The sequence below is a fragment of the Anguilla rostrata genome, chromosome 3 (genome assembly GCF_018555375.3).
Source record: "Anguilla rostrata isolate EN2019 chromosome 3, ASM1855537v3, whole genome shotgun sequence".
Taxonomy (NCBI): domain Eukaryota; kingdom Metazoa; phylum Chordata; class Actinopteri; order Anguilliformes; family Anguillidae; genus Anguilla; species Anguilla rostrata.
The window spans coordinates 18079029-18091171 of NC_057935.1; the positions used below are offsets into that span (position 1 = coordinate 18079029).

At 41.5% G+C, this 12143-nt stretch overlaps 1 protein-coding gene across 1 annotated transcript; it reads left to right on the forward strand.

Moving 5' to 3' along the window:
* The first annotated feature begins 228 nt into the window (after nucleotides 1-228).
* slc40a1 (solute carrier family 40 member 1) lies at nucleotides 229-10604 on the forward strand. Its single transcript, XM_064326618.1, has 8 exons — nucleotides 229-497; nucleotides 658-725; nucleotides 1364-1523; nucleotides 2554-2669; nucleotides 4176-4302; nucleotides 5963-6259; nucleotides 6460-7089; nucleotides 7396-10604. Exons 1-8 carry the CDS (start codon nucleotides 464-466, stop codon nucleotides 7689-7691), a joined length of 1728 nt encoding a protein of 575 aa, XP_064182688.1. The 5' UTR covers nucleotides 229-463; the 3' UTR covers nucleotides 7692-10604.
* The last annotated feature ends 1539 nt before the right edge of the window (nucleotides 10605-12143 follow it).

The window sequence follows — 12143 nt, forward strand, 5'->3', positions numbered from 1 at the left end:
CGTGCAAGACAGGTGCAGGAAATCGACATGTGATTAATGAAATATTTTTTTAAATTTGTGATTAAACAAATAAATAATATGTATCATATGTATCATTAATAGGCGTAGTGTTGAGGTATAAGCGCTCACCCGCCGCCGGGTTCAATACCAGCAGCGGTTGTGTTGGATGCTCATGGATTGTACCACGTGATCAATGACGCAAAATACTCTATAAATACTGACTTGAAACAGTCGGCTGTGTAGTTATGGAGAGCCCGATACGGACATCGCAGGCAGGATTTGTTATTATTTTGCATTTTGACTAAAAACCTTTTCGAACATTGCTTTCCAACTTCAGCTACAGTGATAGCTAAGTTTGGAGAGGAGAAAAGGGCAATTTAGTATTCTTTGCAGATAATACAGTTTCAGTGCTTGTGCCGATCGATAAAAACGCACAAAGGGATTTTGACTGAAAATATAGAATATGGACAACGCTGGATCCAAAAAAAATCGCTGTGGTAGGTTTTTCGCCATATTTCTTGCTTGTCTGATTATGATAATTCATTCTTTGAGTAGCCAACGTTTAATTTCCTTGCAATTGGTGAATTAATGTAATAGTACTTGAACGTGTTTAATATGCCCAATACACCTTAATTGATATCATGCAAATTCTTGCAGAATCTGCCCGCAATTTCTTTACATCTGCGAAGTTTCTTATATATCTTGGACATGCCCTGTCAACTTGGGTAAGTATCAGCGATAAATATTGCGAAACATATCTGAGGATGCATCAAAATTACAACAGTACACACTTACACTGGACACATCTAACAGTTTATCTATGACTATTTTCTGTTGACAGGTGTCACTATGTGTGCATGCACAGACTCAGAGAATCAGATGAATTTATTCAATACTTATACAAAAAATGTTGCTTGACTGCAGTGCTGCCCGAGGAATTCAGATTACATTTGCAGTAAAAGATATTTTCCAAAAGTACACGGATCTTCTGTCTGTGAATCTTTTACCCTGTCTCCCCCCCCCCCCCCCAAGAACGTCTACTCCCACAACAGGTTTACCACACTATAACAGCTGGCCAGAGGTGGACAATCCAGGTTCTAAAAGTAAAAGTTCATCCCAGGATTTTGTTCCAGTCACCTGGATTTGCTAATGAGCACCATTCTTCAGCCAGGAGATAGAGCTAAATCAGCTGGCTGAGTTCAGGGATGGATGAAATACATGGCAGGACTTTTACTTTCTGACCCCTGGATTGTCCACCTCTGCAGCCAGCTACCTGCACACTGAAGAATTTGGAGTAGCCTAGGTTAGGTGTGTGATTCGTGTTCATATTTCCTGTTTGACATTTGGTGTACTTGATTTTCAGGGAGACCGGATGTGGAATTTCGCTGTGGCCGTGTTTCTGGTGGAGCTGTACGGCAATAGCCTGTTGCTGACGGCCGTATACGGGCTTGTGGTAGCAGGGTCAGTGCTGCTGCTTGGAGCCATTATCGGAGATTGGGTGGACAAAAACCCCAGATTGAAAGGTGTGAGAAACTTTTTTGTGTGGTGTATCCTTTTACCCTGATCCATATAAAGATAAAAAACATTATATAAAAAAAAAAAGAATCAACACAAATGCCATACCAGCCAACAGTCATGTGGCAGGTGAGAAACAAAAACAAAATGGTGGACATGATTAGATAAGGAAAAAACAAAACAAAAAACAAACAAACACACAGAAAACATACAACCACATAAAGCATCTAGTCCCAAATTGCATTTCTTTGTTGGACAACATGACATTGGCCGCATGTCCCATAAGATCATAATTATTAGTAATAAGAAAGAAGAATAATAAAAAAAAAATATATATATTATTTTTCATAAACCTACACTTTAAATCAAGGATTTTGTTTTGTATTTGTCTGTTTGCTTTTTTCAGTTTGTGAGTTGTTTTTATCAGCGCCTCGACTTGTCTTTAAGGTTTTATTTTCCTGCTGCAGCTCTTGAATTAGCTCGTTGTTCATGCCAATGGCATTTTTCAAATGAATAATGTCTTTACTTACCGAAGCAAGGTCATTAACCACCCTCTCCAACAAATCCAGCTTTTTGAGCTTTATATTAATTTCTTCCATAGTACTCACGGTACCGCCGCCGCTGTCCGCCATTTCAGAGTCGCTTGAACCAAGCTGCGATCTTGTTCTCTTGGAGTCGGGCTGGTTTGGCATGTAGTGATAATTATTATCGATAAAACCTTCCAAACAAACAATCCTATCCAGCTTTTGGAAGCGGTAATCTTATAAATACAACAAATATTTATATTACAATGAGACGCGGTGAAAAGATCCTCTCACATCCGCCTCACCAGGGCAGCCATGGTGTGAGAAGGTGTGAGAAACTTAACTCCAGAGTAGGATCTTACTTATGAACATTTAAAATATATTTTCGTTGACAATAGTCATTTAGTTTGGTAATAAAGTCATGTTTGAATATGTTTGTCAGATATTTCCAGCATTGCAAAAATATGTAGCTTTTTTTCCTTATTTTTCTTGTGTGCTTATCTTTTCAAAACAGTCGCCCAGACTTCCCTGCTGGTCCAGAACAGCGCTGTGATACTATGTGGGGTTCTCCTTATGGTGGTGTTTCGGTTTAAGTTGACACTTGAAGGAATGTACAACGGTTGGTTGCTTGTAAGTTGCCTACTTCACCTTTTTCTGTCCTCTCAAATTTTTAAATTAAATTTGTTGTGAAGCCAATGAGAAGCCAAGAAATGTATGCAAATTTTATTTTATACAAATGTAAGCAAATGTTCATTTTATACCCCTGCATCCAAATTTTGGATGACAGAAAATACATTTTATATGCAGCACCTGTCAAGTGTTCACTATTATTAAAATGTTATTGAAAGGTCCTTCCATATATTATGCAAAATTTCGAACTATATTGCATTTTTAATCTTTCCAACCAAATGAAGTAGAAGTTTATCAAAAAGTGCCATTTCACATATTTATATGAAAACATAAGTTTTCATAAGCATGAGCCTGCCATGTTCAGTTTAACTGTTTAAAATTAAGCAAAATTTTCTTTTTTACAGTACTTATGGATCATCGTGGTGGCAGGGAGAGTTGATGAAATACCTTGTGTAAACATTGTGTTTCACTAATTTACATTTAAACTAAATTCTAATTAAAATTTTATGGAGGGGCTGCCTGATGTTTTTTTTCTGATTAAGTTCATCAGTCAGGTCTTGTGAATGTAATTCCCAGTGTTTGCAAAAGGGTCCGTTTTCTGGTTGCTTGTGAGGTTTGCTTGAATGCATGTATGGTGACAAACTAACAGGAGGCATTATAGTGCAAAAGGAGATGTTTTTGTTTGTAAGAGGCCCAGGGTTTGCAGGATGGGTTGTGCTAATCTTGTGCTGCCCACTGATTTTTCCATTCTGGGCTGAACAAGATCCAGGGTTCATGACCGCACGTTTAGCGAGATTTCTATCACATGTGACAGGAGAAATGTGGCTTGAGCAGTGTGTCAAATACCATTCATTTACCCATGCAAGCCAACTGTGTCAGAGAGAAAACCAGAATGGAACCCAGGTGGCCACTAAACATACGTACAGGTTACTTTCATACTGGTTAGATAACTGTGTGGTATAATAGTTAGGAATCTACGCTTGCAATCCAAAGGGTTTTGGTTTGAGTCCCAGCTGGACATTGCTATCGTACCCTTGTACAAGATATGGCTTCAGTAAAAACAGATTATCTGTAAACTGTGTAAGCTGTTCTGGACAAGACTACCTGCCAAATGGCAAAATATAATTGAAAAATGTTAAATGACTTTTTAAATGAGTTTGTTTGTTAACCGTTAGTTGCTTTTACATAACATGAGCTTTTCTTTACAGCCTTAATCCATGCCAACTTGCATAGCACACAGTTAACATTTATATAGCAGGGTAATTTCTGAGGAAGTTCAGGTTTATTATCATGTTAAAGAACAGGGTATAACCATGAATTTGAACTTACAGCTTTCTAGTTACGCACCCGGTCCCCTTAGAACAGTCCTGTGGTTCTGCTTCAGGCCTTACTTGGGAAATGTGTGTTCTCGCCTTCTAAAGATTCTCTTAATGGTCTTAACAATGGATTTGAATGAAAAAGCAGAGAATCCTGAGCAGCCGTTCTTCTTGTTGTGCTGTTTTACAGACTGCCTGCTACGTCATGGTCATCACCATTGCCAACATTGCCAATCTGGCCAGCACCGCCACCTCTATCACCATCCAGAGAGACTGGGTTGTTGTAGTAGCAGGAGAGGACAGGAGCAAACTGGCAGGTAAGGGTCTCAGCTTGTCTTAGGTTTACATGTGGAAATCAGAGCCAGCCAGCTGGCTACACCTCTATCAGAGGAAAGGGTTTATGACCTCACTTCGGTTTGTTAGGTAATAAAACCATTGTCACGTTGCAGAAAAGTGGTAGCAGAACTGGCCATCATCTGATTTCATATCTTGATGGAATGTTTACAACTGTTAAAGTCCAATGGCAGAACAGATTGATTTATGAAAGCCCTGGATATGTACTATGTTGGTTTAGGGATACACATTAAACCCACTGACCAACCTGCAGCTCCCCTGAATATCCTACAGGAAATGTGTAAACTCCTTATCAGAAGATTTATGAAGGCAGAAAGAAACCGTAGTGTTTTATCCACTTAGGTCTTCAGATTGCTTAATGAGTACAGTGATGATTAGGCCTTTTTGTTAGCAGTCACAGAACCTAGATATCTGCAACAGACCTAAACCGTAACACCCTCTCGTTGGCGAGTCAACAGTGGTGGCGCCCAAATCACTGCCCATCTCCTCCTGGCTTCCAGTTCAACTCTTCCCTCCTGTTCCATAACCAGCAAGAGGCTCTTTCTGCTGCCTCCCCCAACCTGTGGGCTGCTGTTTTCCTCCCCTTTCCTGTCATTCCAATGGCTGTAAGCCACTCGACTATCTGCTTTTCAGTGTTGGTGACGTTGTTTTTTTCAGACAGGGAATCGTCAAACCATTTCCCGAGGCATTTGATTGGATTCTCCTCTATTGATGGAATGACCTCCCCCTGGACTTGCAGCTTGAACTTGTTGGTTATCTTCCCTTTCTTGTTCACCGTGCTCCTTGATTTCTTAGGTTTGAACTTCATCCTGGCCCATGTTGCCATGTCGCCAAGCGTCGTTAGGACCGACCTTGCCTCCACATGGGTTATAGTTGTTATAGTGAGGTCATCCATGTTGCCTCTTATTGGGGGCTGTCTGTCACCCGATTCCATTCTTGGCCCTCAGGCTTCTTTCCTGGCAGCTGTTATGAGGAGGTTCATTCCCATGATGAAGAGGATTGGGGAGATTGTAAAGCCCGTGAGAGTTTATTGGCTGGGTTGATAGCCAGATTGAGGGGAGGGGACACTGGAGAGCCACTTATTCTCTGCAGTTATTCTCTGCAGTCACTGCAGTGGGGAATTAATTAATTAATTAATTATCCTTTATTTAACCAGGAAGGTCCCATTGAGATACAATATCTCTTCTGCCAGGGCGTCCTGGTCAAGATGACAGCAGAAAAATAAAAGTTTCATATTAAAAACATACCAAAAGAAAAAAAAAAAAACAGAACAGACATACAAGGATCAGGAGCTAAAAGGCACTTGTTGCTAAAAGCAACATATGCATAGTGAATATGAATTCAATTTATGCATAGTGCGAAGAGATCATTATACCCCTACTGGACTATTAACGTCACTTTCAGCAATAGTCTGGGCTTCCTCATATTTCCTATCCAAATATTATATTAACCAGGCCAGGTCTTTATACTGTAGTTTCCATCATTAGACAGGGTGGAGACTACATGGTGGTATGTCCATTAGCGTTGTTGACTGACAAACCTGTAGCTTTGCGTGTCATATTTACTCTGCATCATGTTCTTTTCTTAGGTTTAATTAACTTTCTTTGTACTTTTCTTCATCAGACATGAATGCCACAGTGAGGATCATTGACCAGCTCACTAATATCCTGGCCCCGATGCTGGTTGGGCAGATCATGTCGTTCGGGTCCCATTTCTGCGGGTTCATCTCTGGCTGGGACCTCTGCTCCGTGTATCTGGAGTACTTCCTGGGCTGCGGGTTCATCTCTGGCTGGAACCTCTGCTCCATGTGTCTGGAGTACTTCCTGCTCTGGAAGGTGTACCAGAAGACCCCTGCATTGGCTATCAAGGCTGGACAGAAGGAGGAAGACCAGGAGCTGAAACAGCTCAACATCCAGCAAGGTGAAGCACAGTATCTCAGAACTTCCCATCTGTTCAACAAAATGTCTTCTTTCTGTAGAAAAAATATTTCTTAATGAGCCAAACCCTTCAGTGCAGTTACATGGCTGGTGCTGGTGAAAGTGGTTACCCCCCTCCTTACGACAGTCAGGAGCTGTGTTATTTATTGCCATTTATTATGTTCCTCTTCTCGTCCACCACAGGGCTTGAGAGCGGCCAGAAACCAGCAGAGGGCTCTCAGCTGATGAACAAGGTGGAGCTGGCCAACGCGGAGTCCCAGAAGAAACTGAGCTGCTGCCATCAGATGTCCGAGCCCATCCGCACCTTCAGGGACGGTTGGGTGGCCTACTACAACCAGTCAATCTTCTTTGCAGGCATGTCTCTGGCCTTCCTCTACATGACAGTGCTCGGGTTCGACTGCATCACCACGGGCTATGCCTACACCCAGGGCCTGAACGGCTCCGTCCTCAGCCTACTCATGGGCGCCTCGGCCATCTCGGGAATCTGTGGCACGGTGGCCTTCACCTGGATGAGGAAGCGGTGCGGCTTGATTCGCACGGGCTTCATCTCAGGCTTGGCCCAGCTCTCCTGCCTCCTGCTCTGCGTCGTCTCCGTTTTTATGCCGGGCAGCCCCTTCGACCTGACCGTCTCGCCCTTCCAAGACATGGATGACAGCACCCTGCCAGAGGCCAATCCCACCCCGCTGGCCGTGCTCACCACCGAGCTGCAAAGCCTGGTCAACGGGTCCACCACGATGTACGAGATGGAGCCACAGGTGGAGTCCTACCTCTCCGTCAGCCTTCTGTTTGCTGGTGTCATTGCTGCTAGAGTTGGTAAGTATTTTTAGAGTCAGACCCTGAGTGAATTAAACAATGCTTTCTGTCACTGCCACATGTAATGAAACCAGTATTGAGAGAAGCTTTGCTTTCAAATTTCAAATGATGCCAAGCTTAAGCAAATAACCTTTGAAACAGTGATCTATGACATGGAAATAAGAAGTCTCTTTATCAGTACCATAATTATAAAATGATGGAACCTTGAACAGAACTACAGCTCTGACTTGGCTATGTGATATAACTGCCATTTCCAGTTCCTAATCTCTAGAATTTTTTTTTTTTTTTTTTTACTGTCGTCTTCAGGTCTTTGGTCCTTCGATTTAACTGTAACCCAACTGATCCAAGAGAATGTGATTGAGTCTGAAAGAGGGGTAATCAATGGCATCCAGAACTCCATGAACTGCCTCCTGGACCTGCTGCACTTCATCATGGTCATTCTAGCGCCAAACCCAGAGGCCTTTGGTCTGCTGGTCATTATTTCAGTCGCTTTTATTGCCATGGGTCATATGATGTACTTTAGGTTTGCCTTTAAGAGCCTGAGAAGTCCTCTGGAGCAGAAAGCCGAAACAGACAGTCCCCCACTTCCTTCAGTTGTGTAACTCCATTACAGAGATGGTATCGCTGCAAACCGCAATTCCCACAAACCCTCCCTCCGCACCAGTGCAAGATATATCCCAGCTATTGAACTAATAGACATTTTTAGTAACAGCCTGAGCAGCAGCTACATTAATTTAACTCAGAGCAATGCTATTTTATCAGCGCAGATTTCATTAGCCATGAATATTAAGGAGGAATGCAGTTTTTATGCAAGAGACCTTCAGAAGCACAGGCAGAGATGTGATGATTTGTATCGATGCAGTGTGGCAAGAGAATTTCTAGTATTACATAGCTCCTCTAAACTACAGGTGGCACATTTAAAAAAATGTTTTTACAGGGCAAAAGGAGGGAAAGAACAATTTTTAAAGTACCTTCTGTTCGATTCTTTGTTAGAGCTGTAAAACCAAGTGTAAGGCCTTGCCTTTGACAGTGTTTTTGTCAACCTATAGTTTATATAGTGCATTCGCGATTAGTTATAATACGGAATACTCTGCATTTATTATCTAGCTTAGTATTTTGTTTATATAACCTTAGGAATATGTGTTTTAAGTTGCTTAACTCAAACATGGGTTGAAGTGTCTTTCAGAAGTGGTTAAAGGGTCAAACAAATTATTAATGAATACATGCCGAAATTTTCATGCTTTATGAACCTCTATTGTAAACTTTTTTTTCACAGTATTCTGTAATCCTTCATGGTGCTAATGCGTTATTATTAACCAAGTGAGTAAGCTATGCAGTCACATTTAAAATATATTTACCAAAGTGGATTTTCTAACGCAACATAAGGAAGTGAGGGGAAATATTTTTTGGTTTGTCAACATTCCGTGCATGGTATGAATACAGTGTAGTACGATTGCGTAGTCATCTTTATAACGTGCATATGTCCCATGGCAAACATTCTCGAGGCTCCGCAGCAGATATAGCCTACTATAGTACATAGTAAATAGCTTTTCCCTGAGTTTAGGATAATCTTTTTCTCATTTGATTGTTACACAGGCACTTTAATCAATCATTGTCCATGATGAGTAGTGGACACTTTCAGCCCTGTTTTTAGCATTTACATTTTTTCACAAGGCTGAAATCCTTCCCTCTCCTGCTCTTGTCTGCTTTCGAAAGCCGACTCTGAGACTGTCTGGTCTCTCAGGATCCTCCCAGTCTTCAGACTGTGACTTCCGCTAGAAAGCACAGCGTGGTTCACAAAAACTCAAGTTTTAACACTGGGAAAAAGCTGCCTTACATTTACGTTTCAGTAATGCCTTTTTATGAATTTAGTGTCATTTACCAGACCTCATCCACATGTTGGATAAGTAGGCCCCCAACCCCCCACCCCCCTTCTTGGAGTGAAAACTCCAATTAACACCTTCAGGTTGACTGTAATTGCTATTAGACCCTGATTCAATCGAAGCACAAGCCTGGTCCTTAAATATAGTCCTTGGTGTCACAAGTTGAAAGTCAATGTTGCTTTACCCACCCCCCCTTGCATTCTCACAAGGTGTAACTAAATTGGCAGTTACACAAATCAACAAAAAATATTTTGAGATGGTGAGAGAATGAAGAATAAATGCAGAACACAGGGAAGTTGGGTGGATCATCCTGTTAATTCACCGCTCTAGTGCATGGATGGGCCTCACGGTCAGGTACAGAATCCCGACCATATCTGTGCTAAACTGAGGCCGGTAGGGTCGGGAGGGTTGACGTCATTACACACCAGCAAACCCCCACTGGTCATTTCGGTACCTGAAAGTCTACCTATTAAGCTGCACAACGAGCATCTTCCTACGACTCATGTCTGTGCCAGCTCAACTTGCAAACTGCTGTGCAATAAGGAACATGGCTCAGAAGATGATTGGGTATTTCAAATTGGGGGGGCGGGGGGGGAAGGAGAGAAAAGCATGCACAATTTGAGTAAACATGATACTCAAAGGAAAGGTGAAGGACAGATAATATTGTGATTAGTCTGAATCAGGGGCCTGGTTCAATTCAATATCCGGTCACTCTAGGTCCTTGGAAAATCTTTCTTATGCCTAGGGGTGCACCTGGAAAACTGTGGAAAATCCTGGATTGCACTGAGGGTTTGGCAAGGCATAACAAACAATATTGAGGTTGGGCAGTTGCCAGCCTACCTCAGCTAGTAGGTGGTCAGTGCGGCAGGTTTATATTGGATTCCAAAATCGAGTTGGTTTCTGTATGAAAATGCTGACAGCAGTAGTCCTTCCTCCAAGCCTCAGCAGAAAGGCTTTCCATGGAAAACCTCAATCAAGATTAGAAATAAACAAATTCGCAAGAGCAGGATAACATGAGAACTAATGTTTTCCAGCTGGGGAGGTCTTGGGAACATTTCTAATTAAGACGCACAGTGCTGTTTTCATGTTCATGAAACTAACAAACGTTATTACACAAAACAATGTGCAGATAATTATGATTGTGAGATTAACATTGGTCATTTGTGATATTAAATGTTTTTTTTTTTACTTTGTCAAAAAAATTTTTATGGCATTTCTTTAAATAAAGAGTCCTGTATTGCATAGAATGCGTTAGCTTTAGCTATGTGAGGTGGTGTGCTTTATTTCCTAATTTGGAGGAAAACAAAATATGGCACATGCCTCCACAATGCTTTTGACACTGATGTACCGTTAATGTAAAATGTTCTTTAAAATACTTGGAATATGTTTAAGTTCAATATTGACTAGTTTTTCAGGATAAAGAAAATGCTTTAAAGACATACAACTTGTTTTATATTGATCCTTTGCATTGTTTTCGATCGTGTAAAATTATTTTGGGTTACAGTTTTGTAATTGTGTAAATACCACACTGTGATTGTACAAACAAGCACTCCGACACTCTATTGAGGAGAATGTAAAAGAGTGACCTTGTGTTGCACATGTTCTCTCAAATAAAGTTAAGGATCCATCAAACCGCTTTCTGTTTGCATCAGTAACAACAACAAAAAATCATACATACCAATTTTACTCCAATAAGGTCAATGTGGAGAGAAGAGTGGCTGACTTGGTTTCACAGAACACACATTCTTTAACCCCAGTTTGTCCAACTTATTCAGTTTTTCATAAGTCTTATCCAAAGAATCAACACAGCTTCCCCTTTATGTACCTTGCATGTCAGGGTACAAAACTGCCCTTGGGAATCAAACCAGCAACCTCGGGGTTATAAACCCATTTTGAAATCAGACTACACTGCCGCCATAAACGACCAAGGAGGACTGATCTACGCTGACGTAAAGCAAAATTCTGCTTTAAATACTGACATTTCATTGTTATCCAACAAAAAAAAAAGGAATGCTGAAGTAATAGAACGCATGACGTTTTCAGAGGGGGGTAAATGCACGTGCATTGCTTAATGATGGATGTAAAATACAGTAAGCACTTGCAATCCACATGCTGACACCACTAGAAAGATAAGAAAGAATACAAAGCTGAGTGGAAAAATCATAAGGGGGGGGGGTGTAGGATAATGTCCCAGGGATAATGCAGAAACCAAGGTAAACGGTTGTACTATTGGGCAGCTGCATTCTTGTTTTTGATGCGATCAATGCAGTTTTGATTTCCAACATATTTCTCATGACCTAATTTACTTTCCCATTGTGGCATTTATTAATCGACTAAACAGTTGTGTAGAAGAATGCCACCACAGCAGCACTGTTCAATTAGCAGTCTGTAGTGCTAGTAAAGTAGGTCTCCAAAGCAGCCTAAGTCAGACTAAGCCTCAGGAGCAGATCTGGACTTCAAGAATTTATATTGGATTTACATGGAGGTTAGCTGCACAAGCCTCCTATTTGTATTATGGTTCTAGGTCGGCATACGTTCACTTAGATTTAATACTTTATTGATGTTGCACTTCGACTCTCTGGCCTGGGAACATGTTTAGCTAGGCCTAACACTCTTGCTCACTTAACTCCGGTGGATGCAGTTTTTTTTCCACTGCAAGTTGCTCTGGATAGGAGCGCCTACCATTTTCTGTGCCCAGACCCACTTTCAATCTCCTGAATCAGTGATCTAATACAAAAGATACAACTAAGACACACGGAGCACATCCTCAATCAGGATTACAGACAGAAGTGAAAAATGCTGGTTGGCAGCGTGCATCTACACCTGACTCCACAAAAACGTGACAGGCTACATGGCTTTCCCCTGCAAAAATGCTTATTCAGAGTTTCCACTCAGAATCACTCACCACACAGCCCTGAACTTGCAATAACTTCAATTCCACCTCACACACACACACACACAAACGTACAGTTATGAATGCACACTAATCATGTACACAAAAGGCACATATAAAAAATACTTGTCTGTGGTGGTAGTAGCTCATTATTTGGAGCACCCCATGTCACACACTTGCAGGTAATGCCAAAAACACCCACGAACTCCACGAACCACGAAGCTCCCACGAACACACACAGCATCCACACATGCACAAAAACTGAGATGCGTTCAAAA